Source organism: Hemitrygon akajei, chromosome 3 (genome assembly GCF_048418815.1).
Source record: "Hemitrygon akajei chromosome 3, sHemAka1.3, whole genome shotgun sequence".
In the NCBI taxonomy this organism is placed as follows: domain Eukaryota; kingdom Metazoa; phylum Chordata; class Chondrichthyes; order Myliobatiformes; family Dasyatidae; genus Hemitrygon; species Hemitrygon akajei.
The window spans coordinates 103,099,726-103,125,581 of NC_133126.1; the positions used below are offsets into that span (position 1 = coordinate 103,099,726).

At 41.8% G+C, this 25,856-nt stretch overlaps 1 protein-coding gene across 1 annotated transcript in view; it reads right to left on the bottom strand.

Annotated features, from left to right (window-relative positions):
- The window catches only part of heatr4 (HEAT repeat containing 4), a 116,224-nt gene that overhangs the window by 53,563 nt on the left and 36,805 nt on the right, over window positions 1–25,856 (bottom strand). Inside the window, exons 4-6 of the mRNA XM_073040530.1 lie at window positions 25,016–25,210; window positions 9,147–9,275; window positions 2,007–2,167 (exon numbers count right to left, since the gene is read on the bottom strand). Coding sequence (XP_072896631.1) covers window positions 2,007–2,167; window positions 9,147–9,275; window positions 25,016–25,210 — 485 coding nt within the window. The remainder of the gene's footprint in view (window positions 1–2,006; window positions 2,168–9,146; window positions 9,276–25,015; window positions 25,211–25,856) is intronic.

Here is a 25,856-nt window from a genome sequence, read left to right on the forward strand (position 1 = left end):
CACACTAGACATTGGCAGCCAGTCTGAAAAGGCTCCCTTTATTCCCACTTGTGGAGGCATTAGTAATGATCTTTCAAGAACCATTGGAGGACTGGAAAATTGCAAACATCCTCCACTCTTTAAGAAAGGACAGTGGCAGCAGTAAGGAAATTCTAAACCAGTTAGCCTGACCTCAGTGGTTGGAAAGATGTTGAAGTCAATTGTTAAGGATGAAGTTATGGAATACTTGGTGACTCAGGACAAGATAAGAAAAAGTCAGCATGGGAAAATCTTACCTGATCAACGTTGGAATTCTTTGAGGAAATTACATAAAGGATAGATAAAGGGGATGCAGTATATTTGGACTTCCAGAAGGCCTTTGACAAGGTGCCCCACATGAGGCTGCTTACCAACTTAAGCACCAATGGTTTTACAGGAAAGTTGTTAGTATGGTTAGAGCATTGGCTGATTGGTAGGAAGCAGCAAGTGGGAATAAAAAATATCCTTTTCTGTTTGGCTGCCAATGACTAATGGTGTTCTGCAGGGGCCGGTGTTGGGACCACTTCTTTTTATGCTGTATATCAATGATTTAGATGATGAAATAGATGGCGTTGTTGCCAAGTTTGCAGATGATATGAAGATTGCTGGAGGGGCAGGTAGTGTTGAGGAAACAGGAAGGCTGCAGAAGGACTTAGACAGATTAGGAGAATGGACGAGAAGGTGGCAAATGAAATACAATGTTGGAAAATGCATGGTCATGCACTTTGGTAGGAGAAATAAGTGTGCAGACTATTTTCTAAATAGGGAGAAAATCCAAAAATCTGAGATGTAAGGGGACTTGGGAGTTCTTGTGCAGAACACTTTAAAGGTCAGCTTGCAGGTAGAGTTGGTGGTGAGGAAGGCAAGTGCAATGTTAGCATTCATTTCAAGAGGTCTAGAATACAAGAGCAGGGATGTGATGCCGAGGCTTTATAAGACACTGGTGAGGCCTCACCTTGAGTATTGTGAACAATTTTGGGCTCCTCATCTTAGAAAAGATGAGCTGGCATTGGGGAGGGTCCAGAGGAGGTTCACAAGGATGATTCTGCGAATAAAAGGGTTATCACATGAGGAACGTTTGATGGCTCTAGGCCTGTACTCATTGGAAGTTAGAAGGATGAGGGGGGATCTGACTGAAACCTTTCAAATGTTGAAAGGCCTAGGCAGAGTAGATGTGGAAAGAATGTTTCATAATAGTGGGGGAGTCTAGGACAAGAGAGCACAGCCTCAGGATAGAGGGGCGTGCAGTTAAAACAGAGATTCAAACAAATTTCTTCAGCCTGGCAGCTGTGGAGACCAGGTCGCTGGGTGTATTTAAGGTGGAGATTCATTTCTTGATTGGCTATGGAATCAAAGATTCCAGGGAGAAGGCTGGTGGGTGGGGAAAAAGGGATTGGCCATGATTGAATGGCAGAGCAGACACGATAGGCCAAATGACCTAATCCTGTTCTGTGTCTTATGGTCATAACACTATTACAATACTAGCCACACAGATTCAATTCAAACACTCCCTGTAAAGAGTTTGTACATTTTCCCTGTGACCTCATAGGTTTTCTCCAGGTGGTCTGGTTTTCTTCCACATTCCATAGATGTAAAGATTGGTATGTTCATTGGTCACATGGGTGTAACTGGGTGGCACAAGCTTATTGGGCTACAAGGGCCTATTAACACGCTTATCTCTAAATTTTAAAAAATGTAGAATCTTATCAAAGGCACCATAATTCTAGCTATAGACCCAATGGACTTGTTGCAAGCCTACCCTCCCTTATATTAACATCTCTAGAATAAACACTTTCCATGGCAGATCCAACCACCCTCAGACTATCATCTCCCATCTTCACAAGTTTCCTTGCCCATAAGGCAAACCTTGCTAGTTCAGAGATCCTGGACTAGAACTTGGTCATGAATTCTGAGCCTTTGTTTGATGGTAGGGGGTTAAGCAGCACATTTGTCAGAGCTGTTACTCTTTGGTATCCTGGTTCACATACCGTCTTCTCAGAGAGTGGGCCCAGGATGAGACAGACTTGCTTTGCAGTCTGAGTATCTGGTGTTTCGAAGAGATGCAGGATAATTCTACTGATAACAGGATAACTATCATCACCAGTGAGGGCCAGGCTTTGTGCTGCAATCCAACGATCAGACACATCTCCTGAAGTTTAAAAAGAAAGCATTCATCGCTTGCGACTCCAACATTGTTTCAGTCACCAATACAAACCAATGATCTGCAACTTCTTGCTTTGAATGACTGGAAACCAAATGAGGAATCTCAGAGAAATAGTGGTTGGAATGGGTGGAAATTGAAACAATTAATCATCATACTGTGATGGCTATCTATGAGGGCTGACTGGCCTCCAAGTAGGAAGCTGACATGAGGCTTCAGGCCTCAGATCTGAGTACAAGAGCACACCTGGAGCAGTGTGAATTGGCACTATACAGTTCAGTAAATTGTTCAACTGAACCAGGTACATGTAGAAGATCCCACAGCACTAATGATGAACAACAGTATTGTTCTTACCTATGCCCTGGCTAGCATTTATACTTCACAAACATACCAATGAAAAATGACATCTTGTTATTATTCACTGCTGCCCCACTGGCTCTCATCCTTTCTCAAACAGAACAATAACTATCAAGAATATTTGCTAGCTATTTTGAATGGATGTGAAGAGTACTAGATAAAATTCAAGAATCTTAAGTCACATAGAGATGGTCTGTACCGTGAAGGAGGGTATCCTGAAGAATCTCTTTGACTTTTTCATTCATTTTTTCCATCGTGATATGACAAATTGCTGCAGCAAATCTCACCCGATGGTTGCCACTGGTCAGGGCCTCACTGATGAGCGACATGAGAGTCTCTGGGATAGCCTGAACTTCATTATTGCCTCTTGAGAAAAGGTGGATACCTTTTCTACAATCTACAATAAGTTAGAGGCATTTACAAGTATTTAGTTTGATGAAATGTGTCATTAATTTGTAAATAGCCTTATTGCTCCTAGCCTTCTGTTCTATGTTAAGAACATTCTTAGTACTCACCTATTAATTTGGATTTTTCTGCGCTTTGCCATTATATTCAACAAATGATTTTATTTATGAAAGGAATGGTGCTTGTAGTATTGAGGCATAAAACGGGACCTGACCAAGTGTATCCCAGGACATTGTGGGAAATAAGAGAAGAAATTGTGAGGGTTCTGACAGAAGAAAGATATCACAGAGACCCTTGAAGACAGTTGCTTGAAGCCAGTGCTGAAGTTCTAGAAGACTGAAGATGGCTAATGATGTTCCATTGTTCAATAAGGGTAGGAAGACAGGCCAGGAAACTACAGGCCAGTGATCCTGACTTCAGCTGTGGGGAAGTTGCCCATGGAAATTCTCAGGAACTAGATCTACCATCCTTTGGATAGTCAAGGCCTGATCATGAATAGTCCACATGGTTTTGTGCATGCAAGGTGATATCTGATGAACCTGTTGGAGATTTCTGAAGAAGTAACTAAGGGAATAAATGAAGGTAGGACAGTGGATTTTGTTTATACAGACCTTAGTAAGGCCTTGAATAATCCTTGATCAGCCTTGCAAGTTGTGTGGGATTCAGATGGAATTAGTGAGTTGGATTCAAAACTGGAAGCAGAGGGTGATAGTTGAAAGCTGATTCTTTGTTTGGAGGCTTGTAATTAATGGGATGCCACAGGGGTCAGTGTTGGGATTTCTGTTGTTCATTATTTATAGAAATAATATAAATGTACATAGTGCAATTAGCAATTTTGCTGATAATACAAAATTAGAGGGTGTTGAAAAAAGGTTAAAATGAATTGCAAAGGGATCTTTATCAGATAGGTAGGTGGGCTGAGGAATGGCAAATGGACCAACTTAGGTGATGCATTTCGGACAGTGAAAACAGAATAGGACTTGTACAATGAATGGCAGTGCACTGATGAACATTATGGAACAGGGTGATCTGGGAGACCAAGTACACAATTCACTGAAAGCTGCTGTGCAAGTAAGCATGATGGTGAAGAAGGCATTTAGCACGGTGGTTTTCATCAATCGGGGCATCAGGTCGAGCAGCGGGGACATTATGTTGCTGTTATACAAGATATTGGTGAGGCCACAATTGGTGTATTATGATTGTTCTAGTCACCTTGTTATAGGAATGGCATTGTCAACCTGGAGAGGGTGCAGAAGAGATTTACAAGGATACTCCCTGGACTAGAGGGCCTGAGTTTTAGGAAGAAATTGGCCACACACAGTGATCTTCATTCTTTGGAGAATAGGAGAATAAGGGCTGACCTCAGAGAAAATTATGAAATTGTGGCAGCTATTGACAAGATAACAGAGGAGAGGTTTAGAAGAAACCTGAGAAATAACTTCTTATACAGAGGGTAGCAAGTACCCGGAACGAACTGCCAAAGAATGTGGCTGAGGCAGATACAATTACAACATTTAAGAGCCATTTGGATAGTTACATGGAAGGGAAGGTGCTTAGATCACACAGACAAATGGTAGCAACAATGATGCTATGTTTGACATGGGTCAGTTGGGCTAAAGGGCCTGTTTACAAGCTGTTTTTTTTGTCATGTATTTCTTTATTTTCAGAAGGCATTTGATAAGGTCCCACATAGGAGATTGGTGGGTAATATCAGAGCTCATGGCATTGGGGGGAAGATATTGACATGGATAGAAAACTGGTTGGCAGATAGAAAGCAAAGGGTAACGGTGAATGGGTGTTTCTCGGAATGGCAGGTGGTGACTAGTGGGCTGCCACAGGGCTCGGTATTGGGACCACAGCTGTTTACAATTTACATCAATGATTTAGATGAAGGCATTGAGAATAACATCAGCAAGTTTGCTGATGATACTAAGCTGGATGGCAGTGTGACATGTGATGAGGATGTTAGGAGAATTCAGGGTGACTTGGATAGGCTGAATGAGTGGGCAGATACTTGGCAGATGACGTTTAATGTGAATAAGTGTGAGGTTATCCACTTTGGGAGTAAGAACAGGAAGGCAGATTACTATCTGAACGGTGTAGAGTTAGGTAAGGGAGAAATACAAAGAGATCTAGGGGTCCATGTTCATCAGTCACTGAAGGTGAATGAGCAAGTGCAGCAGGCAGTGAAGAAGGCTAATGGAATGTTAGCCTTTATTACAAAGGGAATTGAGTACAAGAGCAAGGAAATCCTTTTGCATTTGTACAGGGCCCTGGTGAGACCACACCTGGAGTATTGTGTACAGTTTTGGTCTCCAGGGTTAAGGAAGGACATCCTGGCTGTAGAGGAAGTGCAGCGTAGATTCACGAGGTTAATTCCTGGGATGTCTGGACTGTCTTACGCAGAGAGGTTAGAGAGACTGGGCTTGTACACACTGGAATTAAGGAGATTGAGAGGGGATCTGATTGCAACATAGAAGATTATTAAGGGATTGGACAAGATAGAGGCAGGAAGTATGTTCCAGATGCTGGGAGAGTCCAGTACCAGAGGGCATGGTTTGAGAATAAGGGGTAGGTCATTTAGGACAGAGTTAAGGAAAAACTTCTCCCAGAGAGTTGTGGGTGTCTGGAATGCACTGCCTCGGAAGGCAGTGGAGGCCAATTCTCTGGATGCTTTCAAGAAGGAGTTAGATAGGTATCTTATGGATAGGGGAATCAAGGGATATGGGGACAAGGCAGGAACAGGGTATTGATAGTAGATGATCAGCCATGATCTCAGAATGGCGGTGCAGGCTCGAAGGGCCGAATGGTCTACTTCTGCACCTATTGTCTATTGTCTATTTTATACCTTGCACAGTACTGCTGCCATAAAACAAAAAAACATTCACAACATTGGTAATAAACTTGATTTGAATGTCTAAATAGTGAAACAGCATTTCCCTTCACACAAAGCCATGTTAAATTTCTCTTATCAGTTCCTGCCTTTCCAGATGTAGAAACACAGAAAACCTACAGCACAATACAGGCTCTTTGGCCCACAAAGCTGTGCTGAACATGTCCTTACCTTGGAAATTACCTAGGGTTATCATAGCCCTCTATTTTTCTAAGCTCCATGTACCTATCCAGGAGTCTTTTAAAATACCCTATCGTATCTGCCTCCACTACCACCACCGGTAGCCCATTCCTGTACTCACCATTCTCTGCGTAAATAACTTAACCCTGACATCTCTTCTGTACCTACTTCCAAGTACCTTAAAACTGCCCTCTCGTGTTAGCCATTTCAGCCCTAGGAAAAAGCCTCTGACTATCCACACAATCAATGGCTCTCATCATCTTACACACCTCTATCAGGTCACTTCTCATCCTCCATCGCTCCAAGAAGAAAAGGCCAAGTTCACTCAACCTATTCTCCTAAGGCATGCTCCCCAAACCAGGCAACATCCTTGTAAATCTCCTCTGCACCTTTTCTATGGTTTTCACATCCTTCCTGTAGTGAGGTGACCAGAACTCAGCACAGTGGGGTCTGACCAGGGTCCTATATAGCTTCAACATTACCTCCCAGAACAGATCCCTGAGGCACACCACTAGGCACCGATCTCCATGCAGAATATGACCACTCTTTGCCTTCTGTGGGCAAGCCAGTACTGGCTCCACAAAGCAATGTCCCTTTGGATCCCATGCCTCCTTACTTTCTTGATAAGCCTTGCATGGGGTGCCTTAACAAATGTCTTGGTGAAATCATATACACTACATCTTCTACTCTACCTTCATCAACGTGTTTAGTCACATCTTCAAAAAATTCAATCAGGCTCGTAAGGCACGACCTACCTTTGACAAAACCATGCTGACTATCTTAATCATATTATGCCTCTCCAAACGTTCATATATCCTGCCTCTCAGGATCCTTTCCATCAACTTACCAACCACTGAAGAAAGTCTCACTGGTCTATAATTTCCTGAGCTGTCACTACTCCCTTTCTTGAATAAAGGAACAACATCTGCAACCCTTCAACCCTCCAAAACCTCTCCCATCCCCATTGATGCAAAGATCATCATTAGAGGCTCAGCAATCTACTCCCTTGCCTCCCACAGTAGCCTGGGGTACATCTCATCCAGTTCCAGTGACTTATCCAACTTGATGCTTTCCAAAAGCTCCAGAACATCCTCTTCCCTAATATCTACATGCTGAAGCTTTTTAGTCCACTGAAAGTCATCACCTGAAAGTTAAGAGCCCATGGTATTACAGGAAAGTTATTAACATGGTTAGGGCATTCGCTGACTGGTAGGAGGCAGCCAGTGCGGATAATAATATCCTTTTCTGGTTGACTGCCAGTGACTAGTGGTGTTCTGCAGGAATCGGTGTTGGGACCGCTTCTTCTCATGCTGCATATAAAATAACTTAGATGATGAAATAGATTACTTTATTGCCAAGTTTTCAGATGATACAAAAATTGGTGGAGGGGCAGGTAGTGTTGAGGAAACAGTTAGGATGCAGAAAGAATTAGATAGGTAGTAGAAATAAATGTGTGGATTATTTTCTAAACGGGGAGAAAATTGAAAAATCTGAGATGCAAAGGGACTTGGGAGTTCTTGGGCAGAACACTCTAAAGGTTAATTTGCAGGTTGAGTCGGTGGTGATGAAGGCAAATGCCATGTTAGCATTCATTTCAAGAGATCTAGAATACAAGAGCAAAGATGTGATGCTGACGGTTTATAAGGCACTGGTGAGGCCTCACCTTGAGTATTGTGAACAATTTTGGGCCCCTCATCTTAGAAAAGATGTGCTGGCATTGGAGAGGGTCTAGAGGAGGTTCATAAGGATGATTCCAGGAATGAAAGGGTCATCATACGTGGAATGTTCGATGGCTCTGGGTCTGTACTCGCTGAAATTCAGAAGGATGGGGGGGGGGGAATTCTCACTGAAACCTTTGGAATGTTGAAAGGCCTAGGCAGAGTAGATGCAGAAAAGATGTTTCTCATGGTGGGAGAGTCTAGGACAAGAGAGCACAACCTCAGGATAGAGGAGCGTCCATTTAAAACAGATGCAGAGAAATTTCTTTAGCCAAAGGGTGGTGAATTTGTGGAATTTATTGCCACATGCAGCTGTGGAGGCCAGGTCATTGGGTGTATTTAAGGCAGAGATTGATAGATTCTTGATAGGATATGGCATCAAAGATTACGGGGGGTGGGGGGGGGGGGGAAGGCCGGGAACTAGGATTGGGGAGGAGATAGAAAAAAAGGATCAGCTATCATTGAATGGTGGAGCAGACTCAATGGGCCAGATGACCTAATTCTGCTCCTATGCCATATGGTCTGATGGTCTAAGTCCCCTCCAGCCCCTGCGGATTTATCCACCTTGTGCTCCAGGATATCTAATAGTGACCTAATTCACGATGACACTTCCTAATTCTGACCTGCTCCACGTTATTCACAAACTCTACCCTGAAGTTATCATCTTCCACATCCTCCTCCTTGGGAAGTAAGATGACAAATTTTTGTCTGGGACTTTGTCTATATGCCCTGAATCCACTCACAGGTGACTCACTCTTTTCATATCTACCCTCCTGCTCCTAATATCTTTATAGGATGTCTTTGGATTTCTCTTTAATGGTATCTGCCAAAGATCATTCCTGATTCTTATCTTAACTTTTCTCCTACTCTATATTCATCAAGACACTCAATTAGTAGCAGTGTCCATCTTTATTTTGCTTCCTTTGTTCCCCTGATCATACTTTCATTAAACTGTCATCCAAGGTTCCCAAATCTTGCCATCTTTGTCTTTCACCTCTACGAGAACATACTAGAACTGAACTCTTACACATTCTCTTTTAAAAATACTCCAACCTGTCAGATGTTGTTGTATCTGCAAACATTCACCCCCAATGTACGTTTGCCAGTTCTCTCTTATGCTGCTGAAGTTAAACTTCCTCCAATATAGAATCTTAACTAGAGGACTAACCTTATGCTTTTCCATATCTAACTTGGAGGACTCCACCACTCCCATTGATACCAAAGACTGCAATTTATTTAGACATATCAGACAAGGATAACAACAGACACCTTCAACTTTTAGAGCAATACATACTAAATGCTGGAGGAACTCTGCAGAACTGGCAACATCTATGGAAATGAATAAGCGGTCAACATTTCGGGTTGAGACCCTTCATCAGGACTTCCAGATATACAAGTTAAATAAAACCTTTACTTTCTTCCAGCTTTGGGTGCTCAATTGCTCCCGAGGCACAAGTTGCTAAGGCATTGAGCTGAACGTGACTGTGCATTGCCTTCAGGTCGCTCTCCAGCTCTTCCAGAGTGGCATCCTGCCAGTGAGAGTCTAGCAACAGGAAGACATTGAAATTATACATCACAGCATTGGATTCTTTTTTTACTATTAAACCGTGAATCTTAGCACTATACAAAACAGGCTGTATATCTCACCATCTATCACTGTTTCTCAAATATTTTACAGGTGTTGGTTTCATGGATTTGCATCAGACTATAAAATACTCAAGAGGCTAACTCTTACTTAACTACAGGTTTCCCAACCATTGATTCCCACTCCTTGGATATCAACCTTTACTAGGATAGGTTTCTCAATGGTTATCAATGCCAGTCAATACTCATAGACCGCACAAAAAATGTGTGCCCCAAAGGACTGTAAACTGTTGAGAATCACATTTTGTGATTAACTGTATTTCAGTTGAGTCAAACTTCTGAAGCTTTAGTGGGAACCAAACCTTGGAAATGCTGATTCCTGAGGACCAGTGACAGGAGAACATATTTCACAACAAGAGTCAGAGCCTGTAGAACCATGTGTACATTGCCACTGATAAACACTTAACGAGTATGATTAATTAGAAAAGCTGACTGATGTAGAATATCAAACAAGCTGGTTTCTTTTCATTCCCACATCCAGATACTGTACTGGGCATGCTCAAAAAAAGGGAAAATACACATACTTTTGAAAAGGAGTTATACTGAAAGAACATGAAAATAACCACTGACACAAAGTGACCCCTCTACCACTGCCATTATTGCTCCTTCTGAACTCTGAACAAACCGTTTAACTCTATTCACCAGTTACGGAGACTTGCTTGTACCCGAGCTGAGCCTGTCTATCTGCAGGATGGGCCCACTCCCTCAGCATTTGCCAGTACATTGATAATCCAAATAATGCTGCAGAAATGCAGAACTTTAAAATGTCATTACCTTTAACTTCCACCTAGCTCTCACTTTCACATTTCCTTTCCAGACTTATTTAATTGTATTTAGAGATTCAGTGCAGAACAGACACTTACAGCTCAACGAGCCATCCATTTAACACCAGCCTAATCACAAGACAATTTACAATGACTAATTAACCTACTAACCGGTATGACTTTGGATCGTGGGAGGAAACAAGAGCACTCACAGGGAGGAAGTACAGCCTTCTTACAGATGATAAGACCAGAAGATGTAGGAGCAGAATTAGACCATTTGGCCCAGAGTCTGCTCTGCCATTTCATTATGGCTGATCCATTTTTCATCTCAGTGCCAATCTCTTGCCTCCCCCCCCCCACCCCCGCTCCATATCCCGTCATTCCCTGACCAATCAAGAATCTATCAACCTCAGCCTTAAATATACATAAAGACTTGGCCTCCGCAGATGCCTGCGGCAACAAATTCCATAGATTCTCCACTCTCTTGCTAAAGAAATTCCCCCTCATCTCTGTTTTAAAAGGACATCCCTCTATTCTGAGACTGTGTCCTCTGGTCTTAGACTCTCCCACCATAGAAAAATATCCTCTCCACATCCACTCTATCAAAGCCTATAACATCACATTTACCTTCCTCACCACAGACTCAACCTACAAATTAGCATTTAGGGAATCCTGCACTAGGATTTCCAAGTCCCTTTAGCCTTAGTTTTTTTTGTTTTCTCTTCATTTAGAAAATAGTCAGCCCTTTCATTTCTTCTACCAAGGTGTACTACCATACATTTCCCAACACTGTACTCCATCTTCCAATTTGCCCACTCTCCTAATCTATCCAGGTCCTTCTGTAGCCTCTCTACTTCCTCAATACTACCTGCCCCTCCACCTATCTTCATATCATCTGGAAACTTTGCAATGTAGCCATCAATTCAATCATCCAAATCACTGACGTATAATGTAAAAAGAATTGGCCCCAACACAGACTCCTGTGGAACACCACTAGTCACTGGCAGCCAGTCAGAAAAGGCTCCTTTTATTCCCACTCTTTGCCTCTTGCCAATCAGCCACTGCTTTATCCATGCTGGAATCTTCCCTGTTATGCCATGGGCTTGTAGCTTGTCAAGCAGCCTCATGTCTGGCACCTTGTCAAAAGCCTTCTGAAAATCTAAGAACAGAACATCAATCGATTCTCCTTTGTCCAGCCTGCTTGTTTTTTCTTCAAAGAATTCCAACAGATTTGTCAGGCAAGAATTTCACTTGAGGAAACCATGCTGACTACAACCTATTTTATCATGTGCCTCCAAGTACCCTGACACCTTATCCTTAATAATCAACTCCAACATCTTCCCAACCATTGAGGCCAGACTAACTGGCCTATAGTTTTCTTTCTTCTGTCTCTTTCCTTTCTTGAAGAGTGGAGTGACATTTGCAATTTTCCAGTTTTCCGGAACCATTTCAGAATCTTTTGATTCTTGAAAGATCATTACTTATGCCTCCACAATCTCTTCAGCCACTTCTTTTAGAACACTGGGGTATACACCATTTGGTCCAGGTGACTTATCTATCTTCAGACCTTTCAGTTTCCCTTCTCTCAAGTAATGGTATCTTTATGACCCCTAACAGCTGGAACTTCCACAGTGAAGACTTGTAACCCCTTGAGTTGCCTCAGGCTCGCTAAGCTCATTCTCATCTAGGGGGAGCAGCCTTCGGCCCCGCCAAACTGGGTAATCAGCTTGTGTGGATGCTGTGTGATGTCCCCGCCTTGCCAAAGAACAGACAGTACATCATATGTGATTAAATGAGTACAATTTATAAAGGTTACTATAACTAAGTGATTAATAACGATACAGTATATATGAAGGAAAAAAAATAAAGAAAAGGCGCCAAACTTATCAAGTCCAAACCACTTCATGCACAACCGTCGGAGCTCAATTACTGAAGTCTTCTGGCCACCATTCGATCCCCTCCGAACTCCTCGACTCGCAGTTTAGGACCACCCGAAGTGGTCAACCAAGCACATCTAGCTTCATCTCCTCTCCTCGACCTCCTGGCCTTGGACCCCTGCTTGGGGTCCGTTCCTCGCCCAGTTTACAGCATCGCGTCCTCTCTCTCTCTCTCACCCCCTCATGCCGACTCCCCAAAAGCCCGCCAACAATAGCTTACAGACTCAGAAGAAAGAACAACATTAATCCCAATTGGTTTACAAAGGAATACAATTCTCATTATCAGTAAATTTTAACCCAAACAAGCTTCCAGCACTCTCTCGCAACAAAGAGGCATTCCTACTTTTAACAAAACAAAGAAGCCATTTTGATTACATACACAGTAACAAAGAAAAAGAAGAAATCTCCTTTACAGACTGATGCACAATACTCATTCAGTTCATCTGCCATTTCCTTGTCCCCCATTACTACCTCTCCTTTCTTTATCAATCTTTTCATTAATTTAAAAAAAGAGTACATATATATGAACAAGAGGAGAATTATCTCAAATATCTATATCAATAACAATTCATATAAAAGCTAAAATAAACATTATCAAGATCATACATAATATTAATCTAATGGTATGTAATAAAGAGTAAGATAATCGATTCTCCTCTTATCATTCCATGAAAAGAAAAGATAAAGAAACTTTTATAATTTTTATATACATAAAAAACCCCACTAACAAATAAAAACAAAAGAGAGAAAAAAAGGAAACTAGACAGCTCATACTGACAGTGAAATCAAGAAAAAAGAGAAACTTTCTGATCAAATCCAACATTTCAAGGAGGTAACTGGAAGAGCCATAAATCAAACCATATGAAAATATTGAATAAAAGGTCGCCAAGTTTCCTCAAATTTAAAGGATGTAACAAATGTCCGACTTCTTATTTTCTCTAAACTTAAACAGGACGTAATGGAAGTAAGCCAATAAAGAGCATTAATCCTTCCATTTAAGCAAAGTGACTCTCCTAGCCAGTAAAGTTGTAAAAGCTATCATCCGTTGAGCAGAAACAGGAATATATCTTGCTTCCAATGGAATGATCCCAAACATTGCTATAAGTAAATTCAGTTGTAGATCCAAATTCAAGACTTTTGATAAAGTTTTAAAAACTTCTTTCTGAAAATTATGTATCTTGATACAAGACCAAAACATATATGTTAAAGTAGCCACCTCAATATTGTATCTATCGCAAATAGGATTAATATTGGAAAAGATACAGGCTAATTTATCCTTTGACATATGTGCCCGATGAACTGTATCAAGGAATGACGGGCACAAGTAGATGAAGTATTTACCAAATGAAAAATTTTATCTCATTTATTATCTGCGAATGACTCTCAAAATTCCAATTCCCATGCAGCTTTACTTTTATCGTCAGATAACATACGCAAATTCAATAACCATTGATAAATTATAGCTATCAGTCCTTTTTGAAATGGTTTAACCTGAGAAAGAGTATCTATTATATTGGGTAAATAAGCAGAGGGAAAATTTGGAAGTAAACTACATAGAAAATTCCTAATTTGTAAATATCTAAAAAAGTGTGCATTAGATAGGTCATATTTGTCCACTAACTGAGTGAAAGACATTAAATAATCCCCCATAAACAAATCTAAAAAAGGTTATTATTCCTTTGGTTTTCCAAATTACAAATGTCTGATTGAAAATTGATGGTTTAAAAAAATAATTGTGATGGATTTTACTAGAAAAAACAAAATTATTAAATTCAAAGAATCTATGAAACTGAAACCAAATTCTTAATGTATGTTTAATAATGGGATTAAGGTCTCGACTACCAATCTTAGAAAGCAAAAAAGGAAGAGGCTCCCAGTAAAGAGGCCAAAGAATACCCCTTCACCGAGTTTTTCTCCAAATCCACCCATAAAGGACAGTCATGTATGTCTGAGAAATGAATCCAAAAAGAAATATATCGAATATTAATTGCCAAGTAATACATTCTAAAATTTGACAAAGCCATACCGCCATACTTTTTAAATTTCTGCATTAAAGGTTTACTCAGTCTAGGATTTTTATTATTCCAAATGTAAGATAGAATTTTAGACTCTATTCTATCAAAAAACAGTTTAGGAATAAAAGAAGGGATTGCTTGGAATACATATAGAAACTTCGGTGACACTATCATTTTAATAGCATTAATTCAACCAATTATTGATAATGTCATAGGAAACCACTTAGAAAGTACTTGTTGCGTGTACTCAATGCTACCTCTCCAGCATCATTTTCCAGCAGTCCGATATCCACTCTTGCCTCTCTTTCACACTTTATATTATTACGAATGTGCCGCAACTCTGAGGGGCCGAAAGGTACAAAGTCTCTATTCTCCTTTTTGAGAATCGCAAGATCGCTATTAATTCGGGTCTGAGACCCAGGAAATGAGAGAGAGACACGCAGAATCCACAAGGTTTGGAATGTGTCCTGGCCTCAGCGAAAATGGAACCATTGATAACGGCTATTGTCTCTTGGAGACGGAATTGTGTATTGAGTACTGTACTATTCATTGAAGCCCCTCAGGGGACGACCAGAGTGGTCTGGTTGAGGGATTGCATCATCCCAACCTGATTGACATCTGAGACCCCGTGAGTAAGGATAAAAGAGGGTCTGGGGAACAACCCCTTCAGACGCACCAGGAGAAACGCTAGAAATCCCATGACAGTGTTTAATAGCGACAGCTGGTGGGAGCTCGTGTGCGTCCTTCCCTTGCCTGGGTTGGCAGGCTCACCACGGAAGAACGGTTTAGCTAAAGGAGAGGCCACAAGGGAACAGCCACACCAACGAGACTCCGACGGATCGAAATCATAAAAGGAAAATCGGCAAGTTTTTTCCTCCCAAATCTCTCTCTCTCTCCAACCATTGCCACACATTGCATTATCCCCTAGACAACGATCGAGCTTATTTCTTATTGATTATTATTATACCCGCACTTTTAGATTTAGTATTGATGACGTATGTTATCTGTATATTTGCATTGATATTATTTTTGTGTATTTTTACTAATAAATACTGTTAAAAATCATATCATCAGACTTCAACGGACCTCTCTATCTTTGCTGGTAAGTGACCCAGTTACGAGGTTCGTAACAATATATCCAAAGAAATTTTTGGCATCCTCTTTTAATATTATTGGCTAGCTTACTTTTGTATTCCATCTTTCCCTTCTTAATTTTTTAGTTGACTTCTGTTGGTTTTTAAAAGCTTCCCTATCCTCTAACTTCCCACCAATTTTTGCTCTATAATATGCCCTCTCTTTGGCTTTTATGTTGGCTTTGACTTCTCTTGTCAGCCACAGTTGTGCATCTTGCCTTCAGGATACTTCTTCCTCTTGGGGATGTACATAGCCTGTGCCTTCCAAATTGCTTCCAGATACTGTTGGAATTGAACTCTGAACTCTTGACGCCCCGAGCTGTAATAGTGTCGTGTTAACCGCTATGCTACTGTGGTGCCCCCAACCTCAATATTATTAATATTGATGATAAACAACAATATACCCAGCACCAATCCCTGCAACATGCCTCCAGTTAGAGAGACAACCACTCTCTGGCTTCTCTTGCTAAGCAATGCTGAATTCATTTGACTGCTACATCTTGAATATTAATTGACTTAGCTTTCTGAAACAGTCTTCCATGCTGAATTCCATCCATGTAGACAGCATCCACTGCCATTGCATTAACCTTCTTGGTAACCTACTTGATTAGTTAGACATGACCTAACATGCACAAAGCCATGCTGACTATCCTTAACCAGGCCCTGTTTATCCAAATACTTATATGCCGTCTCCCATTGATTAGCTTCCAATCATTTATCCATGGCTGATGTCAGGTTTACCATCATAGGAAAGGAACTCTATTCTGTGGACCACCTCAAAGCAACAAGGACATTGAAGAGCAGATAAAGCAGGCAGATTTTGGAAAGGTAAAAAAATAGAAAGGTTGTTGTGATGGGTGACTTCAACTTCATTAATATTGATTGGCAACTCCTTACTGCAAAAGTTATAGATAGCACAGAATTTGTTAGGCATGCCCAGGGGAGATTCCTTACACAGTTTGTGGACAGGCTGACCAGAAGAGAGGCCATTCTGCATCTAATACTAAGCAATGAACCTGATTAGGTGACAGATCTCAACTTCAACATGCTCCAGTCCATTAGCTTATTCTATGTGAACTTAGGACATAGTAACTACAAATCCCAGACTGTTGGTATAGCCATGGATATATGGGATTTGGGCTAATTATGATGGTATTAGGCAAGAATTTAATGGGAACATATTTTCAGAGAAATGCAAAGCAGAAATGTGGAGGTTGTTTAGCATCAGAATCACACTTAATATAAAACTCTTAATGAATTTTATTTATTTATTGAGATTCAGCACAGAACAGGCCCTTCCAGCCCTCCAGGCCACAGCAGCCAGCTATCCTTCAATTTAACCCTAGCCTAATCATGGGACAATTTACAATGGCCAATTAACCTACCAACCGCAACATCTTTGGACTGTGGGAGGAAACCAAATCACCCAGAGGAAATTCACATGGTCACGGGGAGACTGTACAAACTCTTTACAGGCAGCAGTGGGAAATGAACCTCAGTCTTGATACTGTAAAATAGTGGTCACCAACCTTTTTAAGCTCAAGATCCCCTACCTTGGCCTTAGTAAAAGGCAAGATCGACTCCAAATCGATTAGTTACATGCATGCACACCGGGGCAGAAAAGACTGGAAGTAAAAGCCCGCAACCCGGAAGTAGAAATAATGTATAAACACCAGGGGTCACCACCCTTTTATTTGCACCGCGGACTGGTTTAATTTTGACAATATTCTTACAGACTGGTGTTAAACGCGACCGGAATACAGCAATACTCGAAGTAGGTTCCTTATGTCCAGTTTATTCCGCAATTTAGTTTACATGGCTCTCAGCTGCTGTCCCGCTTGCTCACATTTTTTCTGCTGGAAAAAAACTCAACGGGTGCAGGGTACTTGGACTCAAGGAACCAAAGCAGTTTTGAGGGCTTTATTGCCTCATTAGACAGCCTTCGGGCCCGAGCTCCAGCCTCCCGCCGGCCGCCTTGGCAAGGTGCGGCTGCTCCCATGCTGGGAAGCGGTGGTCGCAGTCCGGAGAGAACGACCGACCAACTGAGTGAGGAGTGTGACAAGGCCCACATCCGCCCCCTCATAGGATCTATTGGCCGACAAAAGTTTGTTTCAGTAGATCACAGTGAGGTAGCTGCTCTGCTGCTTATGAAACCCTAAGCCTGAATTAGGTTGTCTGTGAATATTTTAGCACCGGGTTCCCCACGAACATTTGGTGTGCTAAACAGATTTAGAGGCAGCGCCCATCTGTCTGCACTCCAGGCCTGTAGCAATGGCACTTCTCGCCAGCCGCACAAAGCAGCCAATGTGTGATGTGTAATGTGTGATCCCTGACACACATTGGTAATGACCTCATGTGTATTCAAGTTCAACAGTGGGCGTGACAGGGAATGAAGAAAGGTGCACCTGACTCATATTGTTTCCTCGCGGCCTGGTGGTTGGAGACACTAAAGTACATTGTAGTGCATGGCAGGGGAGCTACACGCATGTGCACTGGGCAGAAAGAACGGAACTAAAACCCCACAACCCAGAAACAATCTCTCAACAGTATTTGTGTATTTTCCTTTTTCTTTTCGGGATCTATTGGGAAAGTCTCAAAGATCGACAAGTCGATCGTGATCGATGGGTTGGCGACCACTACTGTAAAATTTTGTGCGAAGTACTACGCTACTTTGACACCCCAATAAAGCTGCTGTCATGCCTTCTTTGGCACTGCATCAATATGTGATCCTCAGAGATGTTGGCACCCAGGAACTTGAAATCGCTCATCCTTTCAACTTCTGATCCCTTGATGAGAACTGGTGTGTGTGGCCTTTCTGAGGTCCACAATCAATTCTTTGGTCTTAGTTACTTTGACTGCAAGGTTGTTGCCGGAATACCACTCAACTGACTGAATTATCTTGCTCCTGTACGCCTTCCTGCCAACATCTGAAATTCTACCAACTATGGTTGTGTCATCAACAAATTTATAGATGCCATTTGAGCTGTCCCTAACCACACAGTTATGGGTGTAGAGTAGAGCAGTGGGCTAAGCACACATCCTTGAGATGCACCAGTGCTGATTATCAGTGAGGTGGAGATGTTATTTCCAATCTGCACGACTGCGGTCTTCCAGTGAGGAATTTGAGAATCCAGTTGCAGAGGGAGGTACAGAGGCCGAGGTTTTGGAACATTTTAACTTGGAACTGTAGGATTGATTGTGTTAAACACTAAGCTGTAGTCAATAAATGACAGCCTGATGTAATTGTTAGTATTGTCCAAGTGATCCAAGGCCATATTAAGAGCCAATGAGATCACATCTGCTTTAGACCTCTTGTGTAAGCACACCTCCACCTCCCTTGTCCATACCTTTTTGATCCTCTCTACTGGTGCTGAAGTCTTCTGTCTCTACCTATACTCAGGGAGTAGAAGTACAGCCAGGTGATCAGACTTTCCTAAGTGTTGGCGTGGGATAGCTTGGTAAGCAATCTTAATGGTAGTATAACAAATACTACAATTTGATGGCAAATATTGTTTCTTTGTTCAAGAAAATTAAGAATTTATGTCAAAAGTGGGCAAATGTAAGGAGCAGATTCTTGGGGGCAGGATTTACAAGCCTTTGGAAGAGAATAGTCTGATTAAGGATACTTAGCATGGCTTTGTGAAGGGCAGGTCATGCCTCACAAGTCTGATTGGCTTTTTTGAGGAAGTGACAAAGCAAATTCATGAGAGCAGTGGATGTGGTGTTTATGGAATTAGTAAGGCATTTGCAAGGTTTCCTCATTGTATGCTCATCCAGAATGTCATCAGGCATGCAGTCTATGGAAATGACCACCCATGTGAATGCAAAGTGTATTTTGCCTGGATGTCTTTGATGAGTAGTGTCTGCAGGGATCTCTTCTAGGATCCCTGCTCTTAGTAATTTTTATAAATGACTCAGATGAGGAAGTGGAAGGGTAGGTTAGAGAGTTTGCAGTTGACATGGAAATTGGTGTGTTGTGAATAGTATACAAGGTTGTCAATGGGGTGGCGGGAGACACTGGATGCAAAGCTAGACTGAGAAGTAACAAATGCAGTCCAATCTGGAAAAATGTGAAGCGATTTACTTTTGAAGATCGAACTTGAAGGCAGAGTACAAGGTTAATGGTAGGATTCTTAGCAGTGTGGAGGAGCAGGGAGATCTTGGGGTTCACATCCATAGATCCCTCAAGGTTGCTATGCAAATTGATAAGTGTTTAAAGCAGTGTACGTTGGTGTTCATTATTCAGGGCTTGAGTTCAAGAGCTGCAAAGTAATGCTGTAGCTCTATAAAATTCTGATTAGACCACACATGGAGTATGGTATTCAGTTCTGACTGCCTCATTGTAGGAAGGATATGGAAGCTTTAATGAGATTTACCAGGATATTGCCTGGATTAGAGGCAAGGTTGAGGAAGCTAAGGATTTTCTCTTTGGAGCGAAGGAGGATGACAGGCAACTTGATAGAGGTATAAAGGATTGTAAGAGGCATAGATAAAGTGGACAACCCTTCTTTCTAGGGCTGCAGTGATACCAGAGGATATTCTTTTAAGATAAGTGGAGTTTTAGGGGAGAAGTCAAAAGTAGGATTTTTTTTTCCACACACACACACGCGTGTGCGCGAGCGCCTGGAACACACTACTGGAAACAGTGAAAGAGAATGATACATCAGAGGTATTTAAGAGACTTTTAGATAAGCACATGGATGAAAGAGAAATTAAGGATTATGGGCAATGTTGGAGGGAAAGTTTAGATTGATCATGGAGTATGTTAAAGAGTCAGTATAATACTGTGTGCTGAAGGGTCTGTGCTATGCATACTGTTACATGTTACATTATTCCTGCTTATTCTTAAAGCCTTTCTTGAACAACAGAACAACATTAGTTATCCTCCAGTCCTCTGGCACCTCAATTGTGACCAAGGACATTTTAAATATTTCTGCCAGGGCTCCTGCAATTTATGCATTAGCCTGACGCAATATCTAGGGGGATATCTTGTCAAGCATTGGGGATATACTCACCCTAATTTGCCTCAAAACAGCCAGCACCTCTGCTTTAATACTCTGGATATGGTCTATGACTTCACTATACTTTTGCTCAATTCTATAGTCTCTATGTCTATCTCTGGAGTAATATTGATGCAAAGAAATTAAAGATCTCCCTCATTATTTTTAGCTCCATGCACAGATGACCTTGCTGATCTTCAAGAAGACCAATTTTGTTCCCTACTCTTCAGATAACCTATAGAAATCCTTGGTATTCTCTTTCACAATGTCCACCAGAGTACTCACAGAATCAGCCTTGTATACCCACACACTCACAGAAAAATAAAAAAAACATAATGAGGCAGTGTACATGGGCTCATTGTCCATTCTGAAATCTGATGGCAGTGGGGAAGATGATGTTTCTAAAGCATTGAGTGTGTTTCTTCAGACTCCTTTACCTCCTCCTTGATGGTAGCAATGAAAAGAAGGCATGTCCTGGGTGATGAGGGTCCTAAATGATGGATGTCACTCATTTAAGGCATCACCTTTTGAAGACGTCCTTGATGCTGGAGAGGCTAGTGTCTATTTTGGAGATGGCAACTTTTTGCAGCTTTTTCTAATCCTGTGTAGTGGCTTGTCTATACCAGACAATGATGTAACCCCTTAAAATACTCTCCACTGTATATCTGTAGAAATTTTTGAGAAACTCTCGTGTTCAGATACAGATCCTGGAAAGGTGCAATAATAACAGAGTTGTCGTGGTGGGAGATTTTAATTTCCCAAATATCGATTGGCATTTCCCTAGAGCAAGGGGTTTAGATGGGGTGGAGTTTGTTAGGTGTGTTCAGGAAGGTTTCTTGACACAATATGTGGATAAGCCTACAAGAGGAGAGACTGTACTTGATTTGGTATTGGGAAATGAACCTGGTCAGGTGTCAGATCTCTCAGTGGGAGAGCATTTTGGAGATGGTGATCATAATTCTATCTCCTTTACAATAGCATTGGAGAGAGATAGGAACAGACAAGTTAGAAAACCGTTTAATTGGAGTAAGGGGAATTATGAGGCTATCAGGCAGGAACTTGGAAGCTTAACTTCGGAAAAGATGTTCTCAGGGAAAGGTACAGAAGAAATGTGGCAAATGTTTAGGGGATATTTGTCTGGAGTTCCAATGAGACAGAGAAGTTATGGTAGGGTACAGGAACTGTGGTGAACAAAGGCTGTAGTAAATCTAGTCAAGAAGAAAAGAAAAGCTTACAAAAGGTTCAGAGAACTAGGTAATGTTAGAGATCTAAAAGATTATAAGGCTAATAGGAAGGAGCTTAGAAGGAAATTAGGAGAGGCAGAACGGGCCATAAGAAGGCCTTGGCAGGCAGAATTAAGGAAAACCCCAAGGCATTCTACAAGTATGTGAAGAGCAGGAGGATAAGACGTGAAAGAATAGGACCTATCAAGTGTGACAGTGGGAAAGTGTGTATGGAACCGGAGGAAATAGCAGAGGTACTTAATGAATACTTTACTTCCGTATTCACTATGGAAAAGGATCTTGGTGATTGTAGTGACGACTTATAGCGGACTGAAAAGCTTGAGCATGTAGAATATTAAGAGAATTTGCTGGAGCTTTTGGAAAGCATCAAGTTGGATCAGTTACCGGGACTGGATGAGATGTACCCCAGGCTACTGTGGGAGGTGAGGGAGGAGATTGCTGAGTCTTTGGCGATGATCTTTGCATCATCAATGAGGACGGGAGAGGTTCCGGTGGATTGGAGGGCTGCGGATGTTGTTCCCTTATTCAAGAAAGGTAGTAGAGATAGCCCAGGAAATTATAGACCAGTGAGTCTTACTTCAGTGGTTGGTGGAGCATGTGACTAAACACATTGATGAAGGAAGAGCAGTAGATGTAGTGTATATGGATTTCAGCAAGGCATTTGATAAGGTACCCCATGAAAGGCTTATTGAGAGAGTAAGGAGGCATGGGATCCAAGGGGACATTGCTTTGAGGATCTAGAACTGGCTTGTCCATAGAGTGGTTGTAGATGGGTCATATTCTCCATGGAGGTCGGTGAATAGTGGTGTGCCTCAGGGATCTGTTCTGGGACCCTTACTCTTCGTGATTTTTATAAATGATCTGGATGAGGAAGTGGAGGGATGGGTTAGTAAGTTTGCTGATGACACTAAGGTCAGGGGTGTTGTGGATAGTGTGGAGGGCTGTCAGAGGTTACAGCGGGACATTGATAGGACGCAAAACTGGGATGAGAAGTGGCAAATGGAGTTCAACACAGATAAGTGTGAAGTGGTTAATTTTGGTAGGTCAAATATGATGGCAGAATATAGTGTTAATGATAAGACTCTTGGCAGTGTGGAGGAACAGAGGGATCTTGGGATCCAAGTCCATAGGACGCTCAAAGCAGCTGCACAGGTTGACTCTGTGGCTAAGAAAGCATACAGTGTTTTGGCCTGCAGAAATCGTGGAATTGTATTTAGGAGCTGAGAGGTAATGTTGCAGCTATATAGGACCCTGGTCAGACCCCACTTGGAGTACTGTGTTCAGTTCTGGTCGCCTCACTACAGGAAGGATGTGGAAAGCATAGAAAGGGTGCAGAGGAGATTTACAAGGATGTTGCTTGGATTGGGGAATATGCCTTATGAAAACAGGTTGAGTGAACTCGGCCTTTTCTCCTTGGAGCGATGGAGGATGAGAGGTGACCTGATAGAGGTGTATAAGATGATGAGAGGCATTGATCATGTGGATAGTCAGAGGCTTTTTCCCAGGGCTGAAATGGCTGCAACAAGAGGGCACAGGTTTAAGGTGCTTGGAAGTAGTTACAGAGAAGATGTCAGGGGTAAGTTTTTAACACAGAGTGTGGTGAGTACATGGAATGGGCTGCCAGCAACGGTGGTGGAGGCGGATACAATAGGGTCTTTTAAGAGACTTTTGGATAGGTAAATGGAGCTTAGAAAAACAGAGGGCTATGGGTAACGCTAGTAATTTCTAATGTAGGGACATGTTCGGCACAACTTTGTGGGCCCAAGTGCCTGTATTGTGCTGTAGGTTTTCTATGTTTCTATGTTTTTCTATGTTTCTCTGGCATTTCTTATACTCAAGCACCTCATTTGATCCAAAGTAACTATCTTGTCATGCACCATCTCCTTTTCACCAGAGTCTCAATATCCTTTCATAACCATTAGCTTTACCTTTAATCTTAATAGGACACAAATTCTTCACTCCCAATGTTTCATTTTTAAAACATTGTGGATTTCAAGAAGCGATGGTTGTCAGAGCACCCGTATCGGTCCTCATGGAGGGGTCAGTGGTGAAAAGGGGAAGCAGATTCAAGTCGTTTGCCATCAACATCTCAGACAATCTATCCCAGACAAAACACATTGACGCAATCACACAGAAGACATTCCAGCAGCCCTACTTTTGTCAGGAGTCTGAAGAAATTGGATACGTCAGTAAATACCCTTGCAAATCTCTATAGATGAGCATTCTCACAGGTGTATCACAGCCTGGTAAGGAGGCTCCAGTGTATAAATTTGCAAAAGCTTGTAAGGGAACATCAGATTTCACTTACCATACTTAGCCGCTACTTTTTTCCCACGCTTTGAACAGCTTTGAACACTGCGGCTTTTACTACGGTGCGGCTAATGCATGGTTTTTTTTCATGCCGCCAAAAACATTTTGCCTCGTAACAGTAGACCAATAAAATTGATGAGTAGTTCACAGAGATCCAATGAAATTGTACGATAAATCAAGCAGACTTTCACAATTAAATTATTGTAAATCAGTCATTTGTACTCACCCTCATCAACATGGAAAACACTCGAAGAAAAGCATTGTGCTGCCTTTATGGCAGTTATTTAGTTTATAATATTTTCGCTTAGTAATTCATTTGTTAGAATTTTCTAGTTAAAGTTAGAAGTGTTTTAACTATATTTGTTTTCTGTACTACATCCCGGGATGCTATGACGTCACATCCGGTTTCGCCGCGTCTTGTGGGAAAATGCCGGTTTGCGATAAATGGGAAGGTGGGGGCGAGCGGCATTAGAACCGCGCGAGAACGCTGCTTTTAAGTTAAAGGCGATCAATAACTTTTCCTGGTAGGCTGCAGTATATATATATTTTTTACCAGTCGTTAGGAGATATTGGAATGTTGTTCGTGCACTGTTCAGTAAAAAAGTATACGCAACGTAATTTGTGTGTTACCGATACGTATGTATATTTAAAAGTAGCCATGTTACAGGCACGGTTCGAAAAAAAGCATTTGCAATATGTATTTGTTTATGTTACCATACGGATTTAATTAAAAGTTAAAAAATCCTCACGTGTAATATCTTTCTGTGTAAATATCTCAAATTACAACGTGGGACACCTGCGGCCTAAAATCCGGTGCAGCTTGTGCAAGTACAAAATTGATTTTCTTTCTAAAATTAGAGCCTGCGGCATTTAATCAGGTGCGCTCTGTAGTACGGAATCTACGGTAGTTTAGAAAAAAATCTGGAACATGTTAGTCCTTGAAGCTATCACATTGTGGTAATAACCAACCACGCTCCTTGGTTCTTCTGTCATCTGGTGCCTTAATCATGTTGGATATCAGAAACAAGACACATTGTTCTTTCTGTGACCATTCTCATAAACTTATGTGATACAATCACACATTTTGTGAGCTGGATCCAATTAATGGGAAAGAAACCCAGAAGCCAGTGCCCGTGGAATGTATAATCAGTGCCCTCACAAACATTAATATGGGTGAATGAAACAGGCAAAACTAGCAAGATAATTTCCCAAATTCCTTCTGTACACTAAACTTACACATACGCCAAGCTTTAATCCACTCTGTGACCATGTTGCGCATTACTTGTCGGTCTTCATGAGTATTAAATGATTTCTTCAGTGGTTTGTGCAGGAGTCCATAATCTGGTGGCCTTGGCCCTTTCTCTGTGGCATAATCAGTCAGGGTGGGCAATGCTGTCCACCTCCTCAGGCCTTTGCACACTTTCTTCAGCCCTGTGTGGATAGAGATAGAAACTGGCATTATGGCAAGAACAAGTGGAGCATCAATGACATTTCTTTCAGTTTTCACAGGTTCTCCTTTACTTTCAACCCTCTAGCATTCTTCTTTCTCCTTCATCTGAGAACCAGAGCCTCAATATTTCTTTCTGATTTGCAGTAAATCAGGGTGTTGATTCCTTCTCTACTGCTCTCTCAATGTCACAGGAGGAATGGAGACAGGCATTCTATTGACATCAATTGATCTGGGGTTGAGAGGGTAAACAGCTTCAAGATCCTCAGCATCCACATCACCCAGGATCTCACATGGTCTGTACATACCGGCTGTGTGGTAAAAAAGGCACAACAGCACCTCTTTCACCTCAGATGGTTGAGGAAGTTTGGTATGGGCCCCCAAATTCTAAGAACTTTCTACAGGGGCACAACTGAGAGCATCCTGACTGGCTGCATCACTGCCTGGTATGGGAACTGTACTTCCCTCAATCACAGGAGGACTCTGCAGAGAGTGTTGTTGACAGCCCAGTGCAGCTGTAGATGTGATCTTCCCACTATTCAGGACATTTACAAAGACAGGTGTACAAAAAGGTCCCAAAGGATCATTGGGGACCCGAGTCACACCAACCACAAACTGTTCCAGTTGCTA